Source organism: Capsicum annuum, chromosome 6 (assembly GCF_002878395.1).
Source record: "Capsicum annuum cultivar UCD-10X-F1 chromosome 6, UCD10Xv1.1, whole genome shotgun sequence".
Classification (NCBI taxonomy): Eukaryota; Viridiplantae; Streptophyta; class Magnoliopsida; order Solanales; family Solanaceae; genus Capsicum; species Capsicum annuum.
In genome coordinates, this window is record NC_061116.1 from 209,059,190 (window position 1) to 209,086,322 (window position 27,133).

At 33.0% G+C, this 27,133-nt stretch overlaps 1 protein-coding gene across 3 annotated transcripts; it reads right to left on the reverse strand.

The window, feature by feature from the left end:
- Nucleotides 1-756: 756 nt before the first annotated feature.
- Nucleotides 757-15,756, reverse strand: LOC107855404 (agamous-like MADS-box protein AGL8 homolog). Of its 3 annotated transcripts, none has more exons than XM_016700410.2 (8): nucleotides 15,299-15,756; nucleotides 6,884-6,965; nucleotides 6,673-6,737; nucleotides 6,467-6,566; nucleotides 6,332-6,373; nucleotides 5,232-5,273; nucleotides 4,997-5,109; nucleotides 757-1,094 (listed from the first exon to the last, which is right to left on the reverse strand). In XM_016700410.2, the coding sequence occupies exons 1-8, from the start codon at nucleotides 15,481-15,483 to the stop codon at nucleotides 968-970; spliced, it is 756 nt and encodes a 251-aa protein (XP_016555896.1). In that variant the 5' UTR covers nucleotides 15,484-15,756; the 3' UTR covers nucleotides 757-967. The 3 variants fall into 3 exon arrangements, with proteins under 3 accessions (XP_016555896.1, XP_016555897.1, XP_047269823.1); XM_016700411.2 differs by lacking the exon at nucleotides 757-1,094 and adding an exon at nucleotides 1,746-4,823 and having other exon boundaries at nucleotides 15,299-15,646; XM_047413867.1 differs by lacking the exon at nucleotides 757-1,094 and adding an exon at nucleotides 4,482-4,921 and having other exon boundaries at nucleotides 15,299-15,643.
- Nucleotides 15,757-27,133: the final 11,377 nt, after the last annotated feature.

Genomic DNA, 27,133 nt, shown 5'->3' on the forward strand with positions numbered 1-27,133 from the left:
CATAGAAAATTCTAGCTGGCCATTCATCATTCATGATTTTTATTTTTAACCAACAACCGTTTTTAAAATGAACTCCATTTATTGTATGGTACCAATCAAGAAAATTAAAGATGACAAAGAAAATGCAATTTTTTTGCTTGTTTCTTTCTTGTTTGTTAACACATCTCTATCAATTGTCCAATCTCTAGTTTATTTATTCTCTAGTAAACAAGAATTTATGTGGATAAGTTAATGAGACATGTCAATTTGACAACCTATAACCAACCAAAGCATCTTCTGAAAAAAGAAATAGTAAGATTTTTTTTCGTTTTCATTCGGTGTCCGGTGCCTACAATATAGTTCGACTAATTCGGATTTGCTTCGGGTAGGGTCCCATTCCCTACCAAAGCTCGAACCTGAGACCTCTTGTCAAGGGTTGAGCAGCCCCATCCACTGCACCACATTCTTTGGTATTAAAAAAATACTAAGATTATTTATCAATAATTCAAATATATACTCCTGTTCTAAAACAAAAACAAAAAACAAGAGATTATCCCAAAATAAGTATCGCTTTATGAATTCAAAGCAAAAATAGTGCTCGATTTTCAAGAAACAACTAAAGAATATGAGTGCGTTAGCAAAAATTATATCTAGTATTTTTTTTTAATGGGCGTGAAATGAACTAAAACAACACTTATTTTTGGGATTGAAGGAGTATATATATCTTCTACAAAAAAAATCATTCATTCAGAATATGTATATATTTAATTAAATCAATGCAAGGTAAAAACTCACTTTAACATACATAAAATGTTTTTACAACAATCCATCTATATACTGCGTTGTATAAATCAGAAATAACGTTGTTTTCTTTATAACATATACGAATGTACGTTTAGACAAACTATATTGTGACACCAATATATATATATACCCCTAGCTTGATACTTTTAGCCATTAAAGTACCTTTAAAATATTAAGGGTATTTTTAGCCATTAAGATGGCGAAGCATCCATTGTGGCATCACAGTATTAGGTGCAGCTTGCTGCTGCTGCTGTGAATTAGCTCCTTCTACTTCACCATTATCTACTCCTGCAGTATTCTGGTATGCTTCCCTGCATTTTTTGCATTTTAATGTCACATATATACCATATACATACAACAACAACGTACCGGTGTATTCCTACAAAGTAAGGTCTGGAGAGGGTAAAGTGTACGCAGCCCATACCACTACCTCAAATGAAGTAGAGAGGCTGTTTCCGATAGACTCCGATTCAGGACAGACATCAGTATAACAAACAAAAAATATAAAGAGAAAAACACACATATATATATATATATATTGAGAGAGACACACACTAGTATTCAATTCAATAAAATCCAATACTTTTGATACGAACATAAACATATAATGTAAAACTACCAAAAAGTTTCAATAATAAATAAATTTCGAACATATTGGTTCAAAAGTACGATGGATATAGTGCTAAAAATCGCGACAAAAAAGATATATATATAAAGCCCCGAGGGCATATGCATCACATTTTTCTAGGGTACTTCATTTAATTGGTTAAAACATTTAAGTGACAATATAAGAACTTTTATACACTTCAATTACAGTAGGAGTATTAGTATATGTAGAGAATAGGAGAAGAAAGGTATATTTAAAAAATTTTTTGTTAGCCCAAAATCGTTAACTAAGATCGAAAAATTCAACTAATAAGAGCAAGCTAGAAAGGTGAAGGAAAATATTAAAAAGGGAGAACTTGGATTTGGAAGAAGATTACTTGAATATGCTTTGTATTAGATTTGTTTTTGGATAGTTATAAATATTCAAGGCCATCCTTGTTTATACTTGTTCATGGATGGTTTTAGAAAATTTTCTAGATATTTTTACAAGAAAAATCTAGTGATCTTTATCTTCTACTACTCTAGAATATCTAGATAATTCTACAAAATGTTTATTCAAGATACTACACTAGGATATTCTAGAAGAACCTATGATATTCCAAAAAATCATTTTTTAACTTTTTCCACACTCCCCCTTAAAGTTATTTTTTGAAAGCTATCCCAAACTCGTTGTAGAAGAACTCAAACGAAACTTTGAACCATGCCTTAGTGAAGCTCTTAACATTTTTTTCTGAACTCCGCTTTCTCCTTTCAATGTTGAAGATTTTCCGTCATTGATTTGTCCTTGTCGTGTTTTATGATGTTGAGTTTTCGAGCTCCCCCTTTCTCCGAACTCCTCCACAACTTCATTATCTGGAGACACACATGTGATGGAAAAGTTTAGAGCTCTAGCATTCAAGATTTTAGAACTTACTCTTTTTGAAGCAACTTCATAATACAAGGACATTTCATCTGTATCCTCCTCCTCATTTGATTCGATGATGATCTGATCATTAATTTTCTGTAAATCCTTAGCACCATAATAGGATCCACCACTAGATTCTGTTTCTAGCTCTTCAATCATATTGTATATCTCTCCATATGAAATTAGGTCTTTAATTTCAACGTCTTCATTTATTTGATCTTTAGCTTCAACTTTCAATATTTGCTCTGAGCTAGTGATTGACCTTGATACGATGGATGACTGGTTCGAGACTTCAGCTTCCACTACATCTCCCTTAATGCTTTCTCCGATAAAGTCATCACTGGCATATTAATTTTCAGATACTATCTTCTCAGAATCTACTTCAATATCTTTCACATTCAGACTCTTATAGCCAATTTATGGATCTACTTCTTTAATTTCCTCTATAACAGCTACCACATCTCCAGTCTGAATGTCTTCAGTATTCTCTTGCTTCTTATCAGTGTCTTCCTTCTCCACATGATGAATTGTTCAGTATTCTCTTGCTTCTTATCAGTGTCTTCCTTCTCCACATGATGAATTGTATTATATCCGACCTAATCTCTTTTAAAATTTATGAAAGCCAAGACATCTATTGCTTGACTCTCAATTGTTAAGCATCTTCTCCAATATTCTTCTTCTTCAACAACTTTTTCAGTTTGAACCATGTTGCTTTTTGTGGCTTGAAAATATCTTCTTATATATCCTACTTTGCCACATCGATAATATTTGAGATGTTTTTTACTATAATAATTGTTAAAAAACTTTTCCTTTTTTCCAAGCAAGCTTGAACCACGTGATAATTGAGTGTGAGGCATAACTCTTGCTTTTCCTTTAACGTCCCTCTTATCAACTACAAAAGCATTTTCATCTCTTTCTTTGACAAATTCACCAGCCAATTGTTTGGCTAGTACTCCGGTGACGGCAACAAATTCTCAAATTCCTTCAAGGATGGTTGTTGAGTCCATCCTTGAATCGACGTCACAAAGGGAATATATTCTGGCTTCAATATCTGTAGTTGAGCTTCATTCTACTTGTTGAATAACTAATCGAGCGTCCTCCATATATCGAATAAACTGGAGGAGATGGTTCTCTTCAAGGTGAGTTTCGCCTTCGCATTAGTCTGCTTCCACTTCTTATATGCACCATCATTTTTCGGGTCATCGACAGGAAGGCTTGTGTTACTTTCATTGATAATATTCCACAAGTTCTCACCCCTAAGGTATGTTTTCATACATGTATTCCATATCTTATAATTGGACTAATTCAACAACTCCATTCCTAATCCATTAGGATGACCGCTCAAATTCATTCGCACAAACCAGTTGAATTAATCACAAACCCGATCTTGAAATAAACACAAGTCAATCTATGACTTTGGCTCTTATACTATATAGAGAATAGCAGAAGAAAGGCATATTTAAGAAACCTTCTGCTAACCCAAAATCGTTAACTAAGATCGAAAGATTCAACTAAGAAAAGAAAGTTAGAAATGTGAAGAAAAATATTAAAAGGGAGAACTTAGATTTGAAAGATGACTACTTTAATATGCTTTGTATTGTATTGGATTTATTTTTGAATAGTGTCAAACGTTCAAGGCCATCCCTATTTATACTTGTTCATGGATGGTTCTAGAAAATCTTTTAGATATTTCTACAAGAAAAATCTAATGATCTTTATCTTCTACTACTCTAAAATATCTAGATAATTCTACAAGATAACAATCTTGTGATCTTTATCTTCTATCACTACTCTAAAATATCTAGATAATTCTACAAGTTATTCAAGATACTACATTAGAATTCTAGAAGAACCTATGATATTCCAAAAAATCATTTTTAACTTTTTTCAAAGTATATTTGATCACAACAATTAATGAGTAAATATCTTCATCCGTGGTCATTCAGTTCTGAGTTTATCAAGAAAAATTACATTTCTATTTTTTTCTATTTTTTGTTACATAAAAATCATCCAACTTTGAAGTTTATCACATAAATAAAAGCACTTTTCTTTTCTTTTTCATTAATCGCATAAAAACCATCCAATTTTAAAGTCTACCCCCAAAAAATATAAATCATCCAACTTTCAAGTTTATCACCAAAATCTGAATGACCACCAGTGATATTAAACTTACCAACATGTACAACTTGGCCAAACTTATTTACCAATATCATCATAATATATAAAACATATACACTGATTACATGTATTATATGTATATTTTATGTACAATATATGTATATTTGTCCAAACCTATACATTTTGTAAATATTTCGTAAATTAAATCATCCATAGATATTGGGCTATAATTATCCCTTTAAAGTACTCTGATTAGATGATTGTATTTTTTTTTTCCTTTTTTGGTTTCTCACCCAATGTCCGATACCCGTATTAAAGCCCCGACTAACCCAGATCGCGTATTGTAGGGCCCATTCTGGGGTGACGCTCCCAATAGAATTTTCTCCATACTCAAGGCCCGAACCCGAGACCTCTGATTAAGGATAGAGTAGACCCATCATTACACCACAACTCATATTGGTGATTAGATGATCGTCATTTGAAGGTTTTCTCATTTCACAATCTTTTTTTCTATAGCCAATGACATTGAATACCAAAATTTAGAAGCAAAATGGGAATTAATTAAAGAGGAGATAAGGGGTATACCTAGGGAGGGAAGAGTCCAATTGCTGTGGCAAAACAAATGAAGATGAACTGATTTCATTATTCTGTTGATCCCAATTGTTTTGCTGGGCCAGTTCTTTCCCCCTCTCCTTCACCTATTTTAATTAATTGAGAATTTAGAAAAAAAAAAATCCAGTTCATAAGCATTTCTATTGAAGAGTTTTAACTTTTAATTAGCAAGATGTATATTTTTGGGGATAAATATAGTAGCAATAACCTTCTTGGAAAGCTGGTTGTTTTGCTCCTGCAATGCTTTGTCCTGTATCATATATTGCAAAGATCAAAGGTTACTCTCAATTTAGTGTATACACAATCATGCAGCATCTATCAAAATAATACTCCCTCCGTCCCGTTTTATGTGTAGTCATTTTTTTTTGATCCGTCCCAAAAAAAATATCATATTTCCTTATTTGGTAACTATTTAGAAACACAAATCCACTTAATTAAAGATAGTAATAGTGCATTTTTCAATAAAGAATAATTTAGTAAGTATCATCACGTCTTTCCTTATTTTTAAAACTCCGTATCTAATCATATATGCCACATAAAATGGGATGGAGAGATTATTCTTTTCTGCTTTTCAGGTAGATATTCCTGATCATAACACTTGTTGGGAACTATGGTACAAAGGATAGCAACAAAAATATTTTTCTTGAAAATGTTCTTTGGTAATAAAAGTGATTTTGTTATTTACTTTTTGATGTTTGATAGGTAAGCAAAAAAAAATATTTAAGCAAGAGCATTTTTATATACTCAAGGCTTTTATAGGGTTGGGTGGGGCACAAGGGGGAATAAGAAGGGTAGGGGAGCTAGTATGTGGTGCACATAGAATTTAAGTTACAGAACTAGTTTCACATATCATGTCAGTTATAGAACTTGTTTCACTTACTTTCACTAGGAAAACTATTTTCTTGATTTTCAAGAAACTTATATTTCAAGATTTAAACAAGAAGCTTATTTTTTAAGATTTTGCGGGAAGCCTTGGAGTAACTGGTAAAGTTGTTGTCTCCTGGTCACTGGTTCAGGCCTTGGAAACATCTTATGACAGACATGCAAGGTAAGGTTGCCTACAATACACCCTTTTAGTGGGGGTCCTTTCCCGAACCCCGCATAGTGGAAGCTTTAGTGCACCGAGCTGTCTTTTTCTTATTTTTCAAGATTTTGCAAAACATGATTCTGATTGATCAACCAAACATGGAAAAATCGGAAAATATTTCCCTCCATACCAAAAAAGCGTGCTTTATACCTTATATGGTCCTTAAGCTCTTAGCCCCAAATCACAATCAACTAAGTACACTTACGAGGCAAAATTCTCACCTTTTTTTGAAGCACAGATATGGACTCATGCATCAATTGGTTCTACAAAGAAATTAAATACTTCAAAGTTATTTCTCAAACTATATCCAAATTAATGTAATGTAGAACTACATATATATAATTTGGTTCTACTACCTTTCTTGATCGAATGTGTTTAAGAGCAGAATCAAGCTGGTGCTCCAGATTCTGAAGTTCTTTCATATTTAACGAATCTAATTCTTCTCCTGCATAATGCCTGCAAACGTCAAAATTGAACAACCAACAAAGTTTTCAGGCAATATTTATACAAAAGGGGAATATATACATATATATGTCACATAAAATTCTTCAAATGTGTGTACTTTTGGTTCCTCTGCAAAACTTCAAGTCTGGCCTTAAGTTTTGCATGTTCCAGAGTCCAGCTTCCCTGCACCAAATTAATTTTACTGCATCGTCCTCAAAATGAAATTAAAGCCCTCTAGGAAGAAGCGTAAGTATTAAGTTACACTGACGATATATATATATATAAGTCACACTACACATGACATATGACAATAAAGACTTTTGGCATACCGGGGAGGTATGATCATCATTAGGAACAAGCTGCCTCTCAGCATACGAGTATCTTTCATATCTTTCAAGTATCCTTTCCATGCTAATTATATATAGTATAACACAACAGAATGTATTTATGTCAGGAGCACAAACACACAAGTGATACATATATATATATACAGGATTATATTGGAATATCATGCATAAGACAATAGAGATTATTCTCAAATTAATGACATAAAAAGCTAAGTAAACAGCCAACTATTAATTACAAATTAAACAAGGAAAAAGACTGGATTGGTTATTCTACTATACAAATCCTTATGCTACAATTAGAGTGCTTGAAAATGTAGTTCATCAAAGATGAATAAAATAGAAGAAGAAGAATGCTAGAAGATAATCTAAAATGAAGGAAAAGTAAGTGGACATAAATAGGAATAATTATGGTCCAAAGTCTTTGCGTGATCTAGTTTATAAAATAGCCAGCAATTATATAGGTTATATATATTTAATATAATTTACATAATTAGTGTATAGTTTTGTATATTTTGGTGTATCCACAAATAAGTATGAATTGCAGAATTCTGGAAACCTCTAGTCTTTGAACACATGTGGTGGCCGAAGCCATTTAGATCGAGGGCACGTCTAATTTTACATATTGATAAGTTTCTCTTAGATTTTTATGGGTTTACAACCAAAAGTTAAAACACAATGCTAGTAGGTGCTATTTTTTTAGTTAAAAAAAAAAGTGCTCCCCTTTTTTTTGTATATAGATGCAATTCTGTCACAATCACATAATGTTAGGGTATGAGCATACATATTCATATATCCAAAGTAATAATAACATATATAAAATCATAAAGACAGATTATCAACATAACATAAAAAAAAGCATAAAGAGAAATATTAGATTTTTGCATATTTTATGATTAAAAAATATCTCGCTTCTTTTGATAGGGTTGCATCAGGGGTCGACTCTTAGCTCTTTTTTATTTGCCTTGGTGATGGATATTTTGACGCGACATATTCAAGGGGACGTGCCTTGGTGTATGTTATTTGTGGTACTGATTGATGAGACACGAGGAAGAGTTAATGATAAGTTGGAGATTTGGAGACAGACCCTCGAGTCTAAAGGATTTCGGTTAAGCAGGACCAAGACGGAGTACTTGGAGTGTAAGTTTAGTGATGTGTCGCAGGAGGCTGACGTGGTTGTGAAGCTGGACTCTCAGCCATTCAGAAGAAGGAGAGTTTCAAGTATCTGGGGTATATGATTCAGGAAAATGATAAGATTGACGAGGATGTCACGCATCGGATTGGGGTTGGGTGGTTAAAATTAAGGCTCGCTTCGGGAGTTTTATGTAATAAGAAGGTGCCCCCGAAGCTTAAAGGAAAGTTCTACAGAGTGGCAGTCCGACCGACTATGTTGTACGGAGCGGAGTGTTGGCCAGTTAAGAACTCCCACATCCAAAAGTTGAAGGTGGCGGAGATGAGGATATTGCGATGGATGTGTGGTCATACCAGGAAAGATAGGACGAGGAATGAGATTATTCAGAAGAAGATGGGAGTGGCCCTGGTGGAGGACAAGATACGAGAAGGTTACGTTGGTTCAGGCATGTGATGAGGAGGGGCTTTAAAACTCCAGTGCAGAGGTGTGAGACACTGGCTATGGATAGTTTTAGGCGGGGTAGAGGTAGGCCGAAAAATATTGGAGGGAGGTGATTAGGCATGATATGGAGCAGTTACGGCTTACGGAAGACATGACCCTTGACAGGAAGGTGTGGAGAGCGCAGATTAGGGTAGAGGGGTAGGGGGTGAGAGTGAGTCGGTAACAATAGAAGAGCGTTCTTTATTTGTGTCTGAAGTTTCTTGTTCGTGATTTTTAGTATTATCTTGTGGCTGTAGTATTATTTTGCAAACTGTACTAGTTTATATGCATTTATGATTTGTGTTTATTGTACTGCTATCGATCCTAAGCCGGGGGTCTATCGGAAACAGTATCTCTACTTCATCTAAGGTAGTGGTATGATCTGCGTACACTCTACCCTCCCCAGACCTCACTACGTGGGAATACACTTGTTATGTTGTTGTAAAAAATATCTCTCTCTTTGATGTATTTGATTAAATTTACCCCTAATATTGTCTTTAGACTTAAAATTGCTTCTTTATTAATGACACAATTATATGGTTACTTAATTATGTCGTTAATGGAAAGTAATTTTAAGCCCAAAAATAATTTTAGGGGCAAATTGGATCCAGTAAGTAGAAGAGCACATTTTTTAGGTGCTTCCAGTAGGGATCATCTAATATGTTGAGGATAATTTTGACCTAATAGTGGGAGGAGGGACGAGTTTGATCCAATAAATAAAGTAACTTACATAAATATCAAACATTAAGATGTTAACAATTTTTTTTGATTATTTAATATACCACTTTAATGTCTTTCGATACATATATTTGGCCTTGATATAAATGCTTTTTGATACATTTGAAAAAAAAATTGTTAGCTAAATAAGGAAATAACAAAATCTCCTTAAATTGAGAAAGTAAATTACGTTTCATCAGTTCTGGAAGCACAATACACCTAAAAATTAATAGAAAATTAAATATTCATCTCTTCAAATAATACTCGATTGAAAACTGCAATTTAACACAAATTCTTCATCATTTTTCTTCTTCTTTATCTCAATTGCAGCTCGAACGTGATTACAAAACTTTAAAAAATTTAATTAATACATATGACAGTTTGCTAAGATCTGAACACTTTGATACGTTGTTGTCCTAGTTAAGTGATTTTAATAATCTATACTTCGTACTGATATAAATATTTGTTGCATTTGTTAGATTTGATACATTTCAAGTCTGATATGTGAATTTAATAAATTTGTTTGCATATTTTGATACATTTGAAACATTTTGATAGCACGGTTTCAATGCAATGTGTTTATCCAACATAAATTTTTTTGATACATTTTTATATATGTATTTGATTCATTTGTTTTATGTTAGTGTATTTAACCTTGATACATATAATATTTTGTGTCAGTGTATTTGGCCTTTATACATATAATATTTGGCCTTGATATATATAGAATTTTGCCTTGATACATATCAGAGTATAGTATAATATTATGTGTCCGGCCTAACTTGTTTAATCTATTTTTGCGAAAATGTTCAAAAATATTATCAAAAGTATCCGAAAAAAAATCCACCACTTCACCACTTGAAGAACAAACAATGTTCTTATATTTGGGTAACACTCAAACAAAATGATGGTAAATCATCGGAATCCATAAAAATCGACAAATTTTTTTAAAAAAACACAGAAAAGATGTGTTTTGAAACTAAGATAAAGTAATCTTTCTTAAAATTAATTTCAACACTTCACTTAGCTCTTGAGGTAGAGGTATGGACTGCGTACATCTTACCCCCAGACCCCACTAGGTGGGAATACACTGGGTTTGTTGTTGTGGACTTACCTCTTGAGAAAATGAAAATTTTCTTTTAACAAATTGACTTGAATGCCATTTGCAATAGATGGATGATGGAGATAATTGATTGAAACTCAAATTTAGAGAGAAGTTATCAATTATTTTGGAGTGAGAAATTTTAAAATTGGAAAAGAGAGATTTGGGGCTAAGAAGTAGAAGTTTGTGTGGTTTTGGAAGTGAAAATATATGTATCAAGGGTAAAAATTTAAAAAGTGGTATATTATGAAATATTTAAAAAATGTGGAATTTTTAAAAATTATAATGTTTAAGTTTGATTATTTATAATTTATCCAAAAATAATAATAATTTTATAGCCATGTCTAATATGTTAAAAATATTTTTCACCATTTTCCATTTTTCTTTTAAGGACACACTGAGAACATTTATATATACAGGCTGTGAATTTAGATGTCTGTATAGGATATAACCAACCATTTCAATTGTGATTTTTTTAGTTTCTCTTGTATGTATAACAGTTATATCTTTTATCAAATGTAATTATTTTTAATTTTTATTCAATTTAAGATGACAAAATACAAACCTTAATAAAATGATATACCACAAAGTCAAGGTGGAGCATATAAAGACCTTACTACAACCTCAGAGGTAGAGAGGTTGTTTTTAATAGACCCTCAAACTCAAGAATAAATAGTGTAAAGCAATCCCAAAATAGAAAGTAATGAAAGTACTACGAGGAACAATTAAAGCTACAAGAAACAAAAAATAGTAACAAAGCTCTAAGGATAAAAAATTACAAAACCAATACTAAGACTACTAATATGAACAGACATTAAGATAACATAGTACTACCTACTTATCTTCTACAGTAATTTGTGTTCCCCACACCTTTTTATTTAAGTTCATGTCCTTGGTTTAGTTGAAATCGCGTCATATTCTACCTAATTACCTCTCCTAAAAAATTCTTCGATTTACCTCTCTAAAAATCAATCATAGTCAACCACTAGCACCTCCGCGATAAAGCCTCAATGCATCTCCTCTTACCCAGACCACATTTGCATTCTCGCTTCCCCCATTTTTTCCTCCATCGAAGTCACTCTCACCTTATTCCAAATATCCTCGTTTCTAATTTCATGTCTCATAGTATTTTCACGCATCCATCTCAACACCCTTATTTGCAAAACCTTTATCTTCTAAACTAATAGTTCTTGACAAGCCAAACTCAGTCTCAAACAGTAAAGTCAGTCTAATAACCACTTTATAAAATTTGTCTTTAAATTTTGGAGGCACCTTCTAATCAAACATGACTCTAGATGTGCATCTCAATTTCATCTATGCAACACCAATATGGTGGGTGACATCCTCATCATCTAAACATTTTCTAGGCTAATACTCTTGAAACCTCTCTCTTTTAGATGACATGTGTATCAATTCTCACTTCCACATCCAACCTCATACGTAGTATCACTGAACTTGCACCTCATGTATTTTGTCTTGAACTTGCTCAATCTGAACCTGTTAGATTCCATGATCTGTCTCTAAACCTCTAGCTTAGCATTAATACAATTGCAAATCCCATGAATCGGAACAATATCATCTATAAATAACATTCACCATGACATCTCACGTTGAATTTTTCGCTTCAGTATATCCATTATCAAGACAAATAAAAATGGGCTAAGGATTGATCCTGGTTCAACCTGACCGAAATTGAAAAAGTGTTTCGAATCTCCTCTTGAAGTCTTTACCCAAGTTTTGACTCCATAATACATGTCTTGCTCACTCTAGTGCATGCCACAGGTGTATCTCTAGCCTCCAAGCAACTTCAAATACCTTTTCTAAGAATTTTATTGTATGTCTTTTCTAAATCGATGAACACCACATGTAAATTCTTCCTTTTTTTGTATTGCTAGACCAGTCTCCTAATGATTATTCAAGCCCACATTAGTTGAGAGAATTGATTGTTATCTCCTTACTTATGATTTTTGCTATTTTTCATTTGTGAGTTAATTTTTAGGATTAAGTTAGGCTTAAGGTTGTTTTTTTTCCTTGTATCAATGCCAAATCCTGACCATGAAGAATATAGTCCCACATTAGTTGGAGAAACAAGTTATGATCTCCCTATAAAATTTTAAACAATTTTAGTTTCATGGGTCCAACATTTAATTCATCACACCTATAAAAATAAGTTAACTCTAAATTTTGTAACCTTAGTTAGTTGAGAATTCAGCAGAAAATAGGGTTGTTTACCCCAATGGTGAAGCTAAACAACCATTATTAAACTTTAGTTTTTATATGTTGAAGTGTAATTTTCTTATTTAAAAGTTTTAAATGACGGTTTTATTATAAATTATTAAAAATTAGTTCTTACATGTTAGACGTATGTAACTGTTTCATTAAAAAATTTAAACTGCTAGATGGAGTATATCTTTAAGAATTTAAACTGCTAGATAGAGTATATCTTTAAGTTATTTAATTGTACTATGTTTCAACAAACCCATTCAGGTGTGTACTCGTTTATTTTTTTCATTGATTATACAGACAAAAAATTGCTTATACATTTTTGGGTAATGGTGAAATTTCAACCTAACACCTTTATCAGTTATGATATCATGTTAAATGGTAACCATCTCATTTAAAGTTAAGCGTGTTTGGCCATAATTTTTTTTTATTTTTTTTAATAAATTACTTTACTTTAGTGAAAATTACAGTATTTGGTCATAATTGTATTTGGAAAAGTGAAAATAAATTCATTTTTTTTCACTTTTAAATCTCTCACAAAAAATCAAAAGTAACTCCAACTTATATTCACAGTCAAACATAACTTGACTTATGTCACCACAAGAAGTATAATAATCTTCAATTTGTTAAATATATAATAGCTAGCTTGCGGTTTGTTCAATATTAGCGTTTCTCCATGATCTACAATTTTAATTGAATTTAATTTTTATGTGTTATTAGTGTACGAAATATTTTAAACTATCATTAAACTTGACTTGCGGTTGCGGGTTATTCAACTTTTTCTTTTTCAATTTTTATATAAAAAATAAGACAACCTGCAATAGCATCTCAAGTTTATAAAATAGTGTAAAACATTTTGTACGTGCACAAAACTTAAAAGATTTTTTAATTAAACAACTGGATTCTCTGAATAAAAGTTTAAACCAGCAACTCTGGCTATCATCAAAGTAGCTCAAATTAAGCCACCATTTACTCATAGATTTCGAAGTTATAACTTGAAATTTGAAAATTTGAGTATTTAATATTTCAATTTTTGAAAATCGACATTGTGTTTGGACATACATTTTACTTGAAAACAAATTAACGTTTAGTGACTAGAAGTTCAAAAACCCCAAAAACTATTTGAAAATTTATTTATTTTTGATAACCATAGTGTGCGGACCAGTTTGCGTTCAAAACTATTTGAAGATAAAATTTCAAAATCTGATCCAAAATTTATGACGAGAAAACATTAAAAATCAATGGAATCCATTGGGTTTTCAATGAATTTTTTTTAAAAAATAAAAAATGAAAAGTGATGGATTTTAATAAAACTAACAGAGGAACGTCAGTGATATTTTGCACAAAAATACACAAACTACTAAAAATTATTTCTATTAAGAAACCGACGGAATCCCTTGAATTTATTATTTTTACAACCGAGGGACATCGTTGATTTCTAAGTGCAAAATTATAGTTAAGCGGAATAAATTAAAAATTGACATAAGTATATCATCAAAAGAGTTTGTGTACACAGTCGTTTGGTGTGAGGTACTAAATCAAATAGTTTCGGATAAAATTTTCAGTGCACCGTTTAGTTGTCAAGGTCGAGATAACTTATCCCACCATTTACACTATAGGGATGGGATAAGTTATCCCAAATACATTGTAGGATAATTAATTTCGAGATAACTAATCTCGGAATTAATTATCTCAGGATAACCCTTTTCCAACCAAACGACTAAACGTTTTTTATATATATTTCTGTAAAATTGAGGAAGCCATCTTCCAATGTAATCGAGGCCTTCCTTAATTAAATTAAAGGATATTTTGATATATTTGACATAACTTTAATTTAACAACACATGATTCAAAAGTATATTTTATTTTTTTAAAATTTCTATCAAGTCAAACTAGATCGGAGTATATAAAGCTGATCATACTGTAGATCATGAGTAGTCTAGTAGTACCTCGCTAGCTTCTGCAAAGTTTTTGAAGAGCTGGTTAGTTGCATGGAAAAGAACATCTCATAATATATACTTTTACTACTGTGCTAGCTTCTGTAGAGTTTTTTTTTTTTAAAAAAAAACAGTACACAACTATATATAGTTTTAGTAACTAAAAAATGTTTAAATCCATTTTAACATAAACTATATATACCATGCTTTAATTAGCATACTACTATAATAGGTGGTGGATTCACACGACGAGGAGAAGCATTAGGTCATATATATATATCATATATGATCACCAAAAAGGGCATAAAAAAAAAAAAAAAACTGGAAAAAGAGCATAAGTTATTTTATAATAAGCTTTTCCAGCCACGTGTGATATAAGATTTGCCTTGTTTATAGATATGGACTATTTTTAGATGACAAAAACGAGAAATCGAAACTGGATCTATCAAGATCATTGTGTCTGTAAAAAGAGATTATTTAATTTATAGGTTATTTCTGCATGTAGTTTATGAACTACTAAAAAAATATTATTATACTTATACACAGAGACCCCACACAAGAACAAAAAAGCAGTAGGTCCGCACACATAAAATGTTATACAATACATATATTCATCCTGAAGGTAGATGCCAAAAGTCAAAATAAATGAACCTAAATTTTTGTTTTAAAAAAAAAGAAAAAAACAAGGAAACTATTCCGGAAGGTTAAAATAATTAGATTGAGAAGAGAGTTAAGATCATTAGAAGAAAACGAACAGTAAACAGACCGGACCGAACCGGAGAATGAATTAAGGAGGAAGGAGTACGTACCAGGAATCATTGGCATATTCAAAGAGTTTGCCTTTAGTAGAAAAAACAATCAAACCAACCTCAGCATCACAAAGCACAGAGATCTCATGAGCTTTCTTCAATAAACCAGATCGACGTTTAGAGAAAGTCACTTGCCTGTTTATTTTGTTCTCTATTCTCTTCAATTGTACTCTTCCTCTCCCCATTTTCGAATACTGGATAATAATGAAATTATGCTATAGTACTACTACTATAGTAGATAGTAGTATTAAATAGAGAAAGGGAAAATAAAAAGAATTGGTTGGTGCAGAGAAGAGACAGTGATGGTATCTTTATAGTAATGTTTTTGGTATCCAATAAAATGATTTGTTGTTGGAAATATACCCAGATAAATAAAGTGGTATTTGTAAAACCATAGTAGTTTCGTCGAATGTGTTGTCGATTTCTGATTGGTTAGAGGAGTTGGAACATTACAGTGGACAGTAACCGGACGTGCATTCTGAGCCAGGTGATAATACTGTGTAGGCCCACCATCTTTTTTTTTATTTTCCATTCGGTGTTCGGTAGCCGCATTGGAGCCCGACTAATTTGGATTCGCGCCGGGTAGGACCCCATTCATGGGGTAGCGCTCAGTTTTCTCCATGCCCAGGGTTGAACCCTCGACCTCTGGTTAAGGGTGGAGCAACCCCACCACAACCCGTACTCCTTTAACCTCAATCAAAATTATCAAAAAGTAAATTTTATTCCACATCGTCTTCATAGAGTGTAATATTTTTTTTTACTTTTTTCCAGAAAATTATTTCAATTTGTGAAAACTGTTTGTGTTCGACCATGAAAATTTCAAATACAATTCTGGAATTGTATTTGGAAAAGTGATTCACTTTTTTCACTCATACTCCTCTGACAAAATTTCAAAAAGCAGCTTTAATTTATATTCATAGTCAAACACAACTCTAACTTCAACTTCAATTCCAGAAAATTATGATTTTCATGACCAAATGAGACCTTTGTGTACAAAATATTCTACTAGTAAATTTGACACGTTATTGCAGATTATTCAATGTCTTTAAAAAAAAATTATGTAAAAAATTAGTTCATTGGACACGTTATTGCAGAAAACAATACTATTATTTAATCTTGTTGGAGTATGGAGTAAAAGTTAACTAGTTCATTGGCCTTGTATGGACAAGGGATTAATCTACTGCTACTACTATTGTTTTCTGAGTTGGTTGTGTGATCCAACTGGATATTAATTCACTTTAATTTGAGCCATTTACTTTGCATCATTTACATTTAAACATGTAAAATTAGGATTATGTATATCGTTAATTCTTTGATAGAGAAAAAAAAAAAGTGAAAAATGAAAAATACGTCTAAATTGTTTCGATTTTTTAGTGTTGTATTTGAACTATCTAGTGTGAGAATTTCCCACGTGAACTATCACCAATTATCAAAACACATCTGAACTATTAATTGTTTGAGTTTCGTACCTGAAGTTTCAGGTTGAAAATTGTACAATTAATAGTTCATATGTGTTTTGATAAATAGTTGATAAAAGCTCAGTTTGCAAGCCCTCTTTCCGAATTCGAGAAGTTCCACATCGAGGATAAAACACTCCATAATAAAGGTGACTCCGTACCCATAAAGACTCAAACATGAGACCTTTGATTAAGGATGAAGGAGTGTTTATCACTCCGCCATAACCTTTGTTGGTAGGTAATATACCCTCCCACCTAATAATTCAGGTATGTAACTCAAAAATAAAAAATTCTTTACGTGTGTTTTTCACCGATTAACTCTTGAAAAAACTAAGACCTCTTTTTCTATTTTTTTTACTTAGATGTGGTTGTGTAGATGTTAAAGTCATACTATTAATTTCTTATCACATTTATGATTGAAACATAATACAAGTTTACAATAAGTTTAGTTGTTGTCAAAAAAACCTTTTTAGATTGGTTAGGAAGTACGTAGTTTTGAGTATTTTAAGAACCACTTGTCCTAAAGTAATCCATTAAATCTGAAAAAGACAAATTATTCTTGCACAGAATAAATCTAAATATAACAAATTCGTATGCCAATTGATTTAGTAAACTATGATATAATTGACACGTATTTATAACAACATACCAATATATTTCACAAATTTGACAAATGTTAAGAGCATATATATCAATAATATAAAGTTAGCTAACATGCCCCTCTCCTCCAAACTAATGTAGAGTTGTCGTTTTGCTAAACACTTGCATTTTTTTCTTTTTTGGATTCTTTCCTTTGGAGAGGAAATATATGAAGTGCATTATTACTGTACGAAATATTTCACGTCATCAGATAAATTTGATTTATTATTATAGGTTGTCAATTTTTTTTTTTAAATTTTTATATAAAAAAATAAATAAACTACAATACCGAATCAAATTTACCTCATAACATAAAATATTTTATACACTAACAAATCCACGAAACTTAAATTCATAAAGGAGATCTCCTTTAATTTGTTGTCAAAAAGCCCATATAACAACATAAGTGTCTGCAGCAGATGGAATCTAATTTGCACGAAAATTCCATCATTCATTTTATGCCTAAACTTGAAGTGTATAAATCTTCGTTTGGTTAGCACACAAAATTATTTTGAAATTATAGTTTTGAGAGTATAATTTTGAGATTAATTTATTTTACTTTTCAGATGAGGGTAACATAATATCAAGTTTAAGGTATAATATTAATTATTTTGAAATTAGTTATATCCTAAGTTATTTGAACTTTTTAAAAATATTGTCACACTTTTATCGGATTCTTACTACTTTAATTTAGAGGAAGAGAATATTTTGTAGCGAATGACAAGATATTAAAGAATTGTTCATACGTAAAATCAGAATTATTGATATGGTCCTTTTCCACAAAAAAGGAGAATCTTGTGTTCCACCAGAAGCAAATGTGCAGGAATTATTTAAGCATCGAAGTCGATTTGCTTTATAAAAAGAAGATAGCAATGAACTTCTCTGAAATGGATGCATCCGTCGACATTTTTAAAGAATCCGAGCAACATAATTTATACCTTAATTCAATGAAACAAAGAACAAATTTAATCTCACCTTATCTCATGAACCAAACAACTTCTAAGTGGTATGGACAAGCAAAGATATTCCTCGAACAAAAATTTAGTATTGTCTTATCTCATATCTGGTGTGAGACATTAGCTAATTTCAAAATTATTTCATTTCATTACATATCTCAAACTCCCGAAATATCCCTGCTTATTTCACTTTGCTTACCAAACGATTAACTTAATAACTTTTAAACATATTATTGGTAAAAGTAATCATAAAACAGTAAAGGCACAGGAGATAAGAATGTACGGACAGATAAAGATGGAAAAGAACAAAAAATTGTCCTAGTAGTACTTAATAATTACTCTCAAAATGGGAAGCATTTTACGGTGCAATGCAGTGAAAATCTAAAAGAAAGTGAAAAAAAAAACCTAGAAAAAGTAATTGATGTGGGATGGGGTAATAGTTAAAGGTCAAAAGTATCGATAGACACTTAAACTTGTACACTTTAATTATGACTTGTACCTATTAGGCTCCTAAATTTCCTGAATTTTGATTCAATTGGGCATTTTTTTGTCAATCAACAAAAGGCTGAAGTTTGCGTTGCACACACGCGATGACGTGAAAAAATTAATCAATTAAAAAAAACACGTGGCAAAACAAAATTATACATGGAATTACTGATATTTTTTATTTTTTATTTAATTATTTATTTAATAATAATTTCTTAATTAAAAAAAAAAAAGTCGTCGTCTTCTTCACCCCCCTCCCCTCCCCCCGTGTCTTCAAGCATCCCCCACCCACCCAATCGTCGTCTTCTTCACCCTCTCCCCCGGCGTCTTCACACACACACATAGTCGTCGTCATCACCCCATCCCCCTTCACTGCAAACTTTCATTTTTTTGGACTGAATTTTTTTTTTTTTTGTTATTTACATAATTTTACATACATTGACTCTTGCTATGAATAATATGTTGAAAATCCAACAATTCAAATGTAGCAAACTTTCATTTTTTCTGGCGAGCATTCATTTTTTCCGGCACACTAATGGCGGAAAAGAATAAGATTAACAACAAATTTAAATCAAATTCAAAAGTAAGAACAAGAAAGGAGAAAAAGTAGAAAAAGTAAAAGAAATGGTAGGAGAATTAAGTTTAGCGAAAAAAAAAAGAATGAAGAAGATGAAATAGGGATATCGGTGGGGCGGGGGGGAGGGGAAGAATTATGTTGGAGGTTTTTTTTAAAAGAAATTTGAAAAGAAATTTGTTTTATTAAAAATATGTTGGAGGCTTTTTTTTTTAATTTAGTTTATAAAAAAAATTTTGGGGTACTCAGTGCCACTTGACACTTTTCAATTCGTAACTTAATAAAAAAATTACTCTTCACGCGCCTCTCGAGATTACACAGCACGCGCAGTGCCATTTAGGTAAAAAATGCCCAATTGAATCAAAATTCGGGGAGTTTAGGAGTCTGATAGGTACAGGCCATAGTTGAGGTGTCTAAGTAAATTTTAACAATAAATTTGAGTGTCTATCGATGCCTTCGGCCATAGTTAAATTTCCTTTTTGTGGACATACTAATATATTACTACATGCAAAGTTTTTACTCCATAGAAGTAAAAAGGCACAAGTGTAGTGGCCTAGTGGGCTGTGGTCCATGGGATTTTAGCCAAACTTTGATAGTTGTAGTAGGTTTTTTGTGTCTTTCTTTTTGTCTTTGTTGTACTTTTGCCTAATTGCTAGGTCATATCAAGTAAAAGATTTGAGGCATTTAGGCTTTGTCTAAACATGGCAATCACTTGTAGTTTTTTTCTAATTCTCACTTGCTTCCTTTAAATAGTGGAGGAGTCGGGAGTCAAGATTTTTACTAAGGAGATTCAAAAATATACACGCAAATTATTTGCATCTATAGAACAAAATACAATTAAAGTCTTTTCCACTTAATCTGCAATCGAATATGGCGTTGTAAGGATAGAATAAATGGAGTGAAGTAGTAAAGAAACTATAATGAAGTGTGTCATCATCATATTCGAAAATATGATTAACAACAAGAAGATGAATGTCAAGGTCGTACATGACGCGCTTAAATCGCTTTTTGTTGTATAGCTCGAGAAAAGGTCAAACCAACCGATGAAAGTAAGAAAGAAGGAAAGAACTCATTTCAATGCTATTGATTTACTCCATGCATCCGCCACTTTACGTTTTTTCAAATGCACAATCATTAAAATCTTATGATGAAAAGGGTGGAATTACATGAGTAGGGCCTCCTAAGCTATCAAACAAGGAAACATATGTATACATTCACCTTATTTGTTGTGATAAAGACACTCAAAGAAATAGAGGTGTGGTTTGTTTAGAGCATAAAAACAAGATTCATTGGATTATGACAAATAATCGAAAGAAGACAAGCAAAAATCCTCCTATATATGAATGATAGAAATATATATATATATATGGCCTACCTAATTATGAATTGGCAGCTAGGATAAGATATTCCTATCCAATGCGTCTATCTTTCTATGTAAATAAATGTGTCAAAATATATGCCATGAAGTTTATTGCCGTACATAGATTAAATGCCTTGTTATCATGCTTCAATATTCACATAAAATGCCCTGGCTTCTTTGGACACAGGATACAATTCTTATTCCTAGTTAGATGTTGTACTCAATTCCATGGAAATTCGTTGCTTATACGATTCTAACTTACTTGAAAAGAGATGATGGGACAGCCGCAACTAACTCCAACTGTCTAACTGAAGTGAAAAACTGAAATAACTGAAAGAAATAACTATGTCCTCGATAGATGATGACTCATCACGATTGCTATTGATGATAGGCTAATCTATCTAAGCGCGGTCAGGAAACTGAGCTAAGTTAAACTCAGAATTTATTTTGTAAAACATGATGTTGGAGTCAAATATATCAGTAGTTCGTCGTTTACCCAACAGACGACCCGTGACCCCATCATATGTCATTCATGTTTTTCAATTAATATGTGACGGTGTGAGAGGTGGTGTTAAATTTTTTCCATATTGGTTGAAATTGAATTTTCACTTTGAGAACTAATTTTTTGTGTTGAGTTGCACTAAAGATTCATTCTTTTTAAATATAATCTCAAATTTACATGCATTTAATAAGTTTATCTCCAAATTTTATTGGAAAGAAAATTGATTACGTACCTGATTCTTGAGCATAAGAGATCACAAATACCTCATGAAATTAATTCAAGTACGTGAAAAATGACTTGCACAACTGAATTCATTGTTATTAAAGAATAAAACGTGTTGAAATTGATTCCACTTAAGGTCTCCATTTTGTGCTGAAAATTATAGGTGAAACTTCTAGGATGGTCTCCGACGGCCTATTAAATTGATCGGGTTGTTTTGACAGGGTCGATGGAGCAATTTTTTCAATCAAACGGACAAAACAGTAGGAGTTATGAGTTTTTGCGACTTTCGGTGGGTGTTAGTCCACAGTTCGGGGGTAGACCCAAGTTGTGGTCAAGATTTTGGGCGAAACTTCTCGGGCGGTTCCTCGACGGCCTATTGAGTAAATCTGGTTGTTTTGGCGGGGCAGGTAGAGCCATTTTTCAAATCAAACAGGTGAAACGGAAGGAATTTCAGATTTTTTTACAACTTTTGGTGGGTGATAGCCCACGGTTCGGGGGTGGGTTCGGTCTCCGAGCTTTGGGCAAAATTTTGGGCAAAACTTCTCGGGCGATCCCCCGATGACCTATTGAGTGGATCTGGTTGCTTTGGCGGGGCCGATGAAGCTATTTTCCGAGTTAAACGAGCAAAACAGCAAGAATTATGGGTTTTTTGCAACTTTTGATGGATGTTAGCCCATAGTTCGGGGGGCTAGGACTTCGGGAAAGATTTTTGGCGAAACTTCCCAGGCAGTCCCCCAGCGGCCTATTGAGTGGGTCTGGTTGCTTTGGTGAGGCCATTTTTTAAGTCAAGCGAGCAAAACGACAAGAATTGTAGATTTTTTTGTGACTTTTGGTGGGTGTTAGCACATGGTTTAGGGAGTGGGCTCGGGCCCCAGGAAATATTTTTGGCGAAACTTCTCAGACATACCCTCAAAGGTCTATTGAGTAGACCTAATTGTTTTGACAGAGGCGGTGGAGCCATTTTTCAAGTCACATGGAAGAAACGGTAGGAATTACAAGTTTTGTACAACTTTCGGTGGGTTTTAGCCCACGATTTAGAGAGGGATCGGGCTTCGAGCAAAATTTTGGAAGAAATTTCTTGGGTGGTCCCTCGATGGCCTATTGAGTGGATCTGGTTGCTTTGACAGGACTGGTGAAGCCATTTTACAAGTCAAACGAACGAAATGACAGAAATTACGAATTTTTGCTACTTAAAGTGGGTGTTAACCCACGATTCGGGGGTGGGTCTTGGCCCCGGACAAAATTTTGGGCAAAACATCCAACGAGATACATTTTTAGAATTAAAAAAAAAAATGCACAGCGCAAATATTCCCACATATACTCTATCAAGTATTATTCCACATAGCTTCTATTTTTTTCTCTAAAGATGATAAAAAATATATATGCCCCAAAAGGCATAACTTTAATTTCTGAACATGATGCGGGTACGATCATGGGAGCTGCCCATCCAAGGAACAAGCTTTGAAGTGTAGAGAACAAGTCTCACAAGCTCCAAAACTGTTCACTGTTCATCCGTGTTCACTGTTCATCCGCCTTTTGCAAGAGTTTTTTAGTCATTTGTAATAAGTTAACCTAGGTATAAATAGAACCTCATTAGGTTATTTTTGGGAGATTTTTGGAGAATATATTTTGTAGCCTCTTTGAGAGTGTTTAGCAAGGTGGAATCCTTGGACAAGGTGGAATCCTTATGTTGATCATTTGTTTAGAAACGAAAATTACTTGGGAATTTGAGTTCTCTTGAGGTCACGTAAGAGATAGGTTTAAGTTGTGTGTGATATTAAAGGTCTAAAAGTGGAATAAGCTTTTGGGTTGTTAATATTATACCATCCCTTTGTCTATCTATCTATCTATCTATCTATCTTTACTTTCTGGTAATCGTTTGTCTATATCTAGTGTAATCTGTTTGTGTCCTTGTCTTGTAACCGTGTGTTGTTGTTATTGCATCTTGTTCAATAAGTGTTGTTGCTGTTTTAGTGTGTTTTACTCTTGATATCACTTCCCTGCTCGTTCTTCTTGTGAATCCGAGAGAGGTCAACAAAAGGGTCCATAGTTCTTGAACTAGTGGACTGATTTTGGTGTTTGTGTTGTTGTGTTCTTGGGGAGTTTCGTATCATTTGGTATCAGAGCAAGGCTGGTTGTATTCCTACACTACTAATTTTGGGTTCTCTTGGACGAAAATTAAAAAAAAAATTGCTATAAACTGAAAAAAAATCCAGAAAAGTGCAAATCTGTCCATTTTGTGTTCTTGGCCGAAAATTGTGTTGTTGTTATCTTGGCCAAGATTTGTTTGTTGTATGTCTAAAACTTGTAGTCTTTTATTTTTTTAGAGTGTTTTTAGTGTTGGTTTCTTTATCATCAACACTAAAAAGTGTCCAAATCTAAGATTGAACTTGAACTTGTTGATGTGAACAAGCTGTGGCCGAGTTGGATCTTGTTGTTACCTAAACCTTGGCCGATTTGATGGTCTTGTTGTAGTGGAGTTGGAAACTAAAATTTTTGTTGTTCTTGGACTTGTTGTGTTCTTAAGGTTCTTCACCCTTTCATCATCTTGTTAATCCTTAAAGTGCAAACTAGATCTAAAAAGGTGAAAGACAAGCTTGTAGTAGTTGTTAGTGAAAGACTTGTCCCTATGACTTTTCATCTACTTTTTCTTGATTTAAGGACCTTGTTTCAAGGAGAAAGTTCAAAGAAGTCAAGTTTTGCTTTTGAAATTTGAACAAAAAGGCTCAAAGACCATTTTTTCCTCCATTAACCAAATCCACCAATTTCAGATTGTATATTGATCAAGACTTGAAATTGGAAAATAAAATTTTGATAAAACTCGAGGCCAATAGTGGACTGCCATGTCACTAAAGTACTATTCACACAATATTTTTGAGTTCAAATTTTAGATTTCTTAGTTTCATTTTATTGTTTCCTAGTTTCGTTTGTTTGCTCGACACTAATTGACAACCTAGTAATACCCTACTAGCTTGTAAGTTAGTTTTGTGTACGTTCTTCGTGTTAGGTTTGTTGTGTGCTTTTCTTGTTTTTGAGTCATAGTATCTTTTTTGGTTCAAGTTCGTACATTACTTATTTGAGTCATTTCAAACAAGAATCTACTCCGACCTTGAGCCACAATTGGGACCAAGTAACCTCATTGAAGTATAAGCAAGTTATCAACACTTGTAAGGCCAATAGAGTGAAGAATCCAAAGTGTGAAAGTGAGGGATTGTGGACTATTTTGAGACGCATTGTGGACTGTTTTGTGACGAATTTTGGACTAATTTTTGCTAATCTTTATTGTGTTTGTTGTTTTCGTGTTGTTTGCTTAGTAGCTCTTGATGGGTACAATGGCGAATGAAGCTGAAATATCTAGTTGGGTTAAATCCATCATGGCAAGGCTTGATGCCACAGATAGGCGAATACTGAACAGAATGGAAGGAAGATTGGAAAGGACGGAAGGCTCTCTGTGCAAGAAGTTGGATAGCTTGATGGAGCATCCAAGCCTTCCTAATCAAATTTTCGTGAGTGGCCATGCTCCAAATGAGCTACTAGGTAATCAAACTAACTTTTGCACTCTAGTGAGTGAGGATAATAGCCAACTAAGTGTGAATGATAGTTTGTCTTTAAGTGAGCCGAATGTGCCTTCATTTTGTGATGATAATGTACAACTTGAGATTGTGGATACACTAGTTGATTCACCTAGTATTGAAGCCATTGTGGAAAGTGGTAGTACATTGTCTTATGGAAGTCATGAAGACCAACTTGTGTGTGAAAATGATGATGTTGAACATGTTGGCCAAATGACTAAGGATGACCCTCTAGTTGTTTTGTTTATTGACCATGTTAGTATAGAGGGGACATTTGATCATTATTGTAGTAGTATTGGGGTAAGGAAGTGTATTCCCAACCCGTCCCGATGGACACTCTACCCATTTGATTCCGGTGATAATTTAATGTGTGGTGATGAGGATGTCTTTTGGAATGACTTGAATGTGCATGGAATGTATGGTTTTCCTCTCTCGGCTTTCAAGTCTAACTGTTGTTCCAAGAAAAGTCTATGTTTTCCACTTGATAAGAGACGTTTGTTCCTTGTTTCTTGTCACACTTATGTGGATAAACTAGTTGATTCTTCCTTGGTAGGGTGTTCGGGTAAGAGGGATGTTTGGGTATATGGGTATTTGGGTATATGTGAAGTTTGAGCCACCTTGGCAAGATGTTATGATTGCTTACACTAATCCTAACCCTCATACCTTGAGGAACTTTTGTTTTCTTGTCCTTCCTATTGCTTTGCAAGGTTTGAATTCGAGGACGAATCCTTTATAAAGAGGGGAGGATGATACGGGTACGATCATGATCGGGGTTCAATGCGTCAAGACTCGAGTTCGGGGGCTGACCATCCAAGGAACAAGCTTAGAAGTGTAGAGAACAAGTCCCATAAGCTCCAAAACTGTTCACTGTTCATCCACGTTCATTATTTATCCACCTTTTGCAAGGGTTTTTTAGTCATTTGTAATAAGTTCACCTAGGTATAAATAGAACTTCATTAGGTCATTTTTGGGAGATTTTTGGAGAATATATTTTGTAGCCTCTTTGAGAGTCTTTAGCAAGATAGAATCCTTGGACAAGGTGGAATCCTTGTGTTGATCATTTGCTTAGAAACGGAGATTACTTGGAAATTTCATTTTCCTTGAGGTCACGTAAGAGATAGGTTTAGGTTGTGTATGATATTAAAGGTCCAAAAGTGGAATAAGCTTTTGGGTTGTTAATATTATACCATCCCTTTATCTATCTATCTATCTTTACTTTCTTGTAATTGTTTGTCTATATCTAGTGTAATCCGTTTGTGTTCTTGTCTTGTAATCGTGTGTTGTTTTTATTGCATCTTGTTCATCAAGTGTTGCTGTTTTAGTGTGTTTTACTCTTGATATCACTTCCCTTCTTGTTCTTCTTGCGAATCCTAGTAAGGTCATCAAAAGGGTCTATAGTTCTTGAACTAGTGGACTGATTTTGGTGTTTGTGTTGTTGTGTTCTTGGGGAGTTTGGTATTAGAACACTACAATAAATTCTAAAAAAAATTTCACAACTTATGTCGTACAACTTAGTTGTGCCACAAAAATTCTCTTAACCTAGAGATCTAGGCCTGGATAGATAAGTATACTTTGTTGTACAAATTTTTATTGAAGAACAGTATGAGCAAATACTAAAGATTATTATATATGAGGCAAAATTAAAGATCACCTAAAAAATAGGGGCTTTTGATGCAAAAAATGTGTTATATTAAGGGTAAACAACATAAATTTCGATAGTTTGGCACTTGGTTTTAGAAAATTTTGACAATTTACATAATTACTGAAAATCTCAATTTCGGGTCTATTGAGATGCATAATGGGCTCCTGATGCATCCAACAAAGATATATTTTTTCTTTGTAAAGATACATAATTAACTCCTGAGATATTGTTTTTGATTTTGGGTATGTTGAGATACATAAGACATCCAATGAAGATATATTTTTTCCTTTGTAAAGATACATAATTAACTTTCAATATAGTTTTTTTATTTTGGGCCTCTAGATATACATAACTAGCTTCGGGTACATTCAATAAAGATACATAATTAGTTGAGAATTTTGTAATACTTTGTAATGGTATGTAAA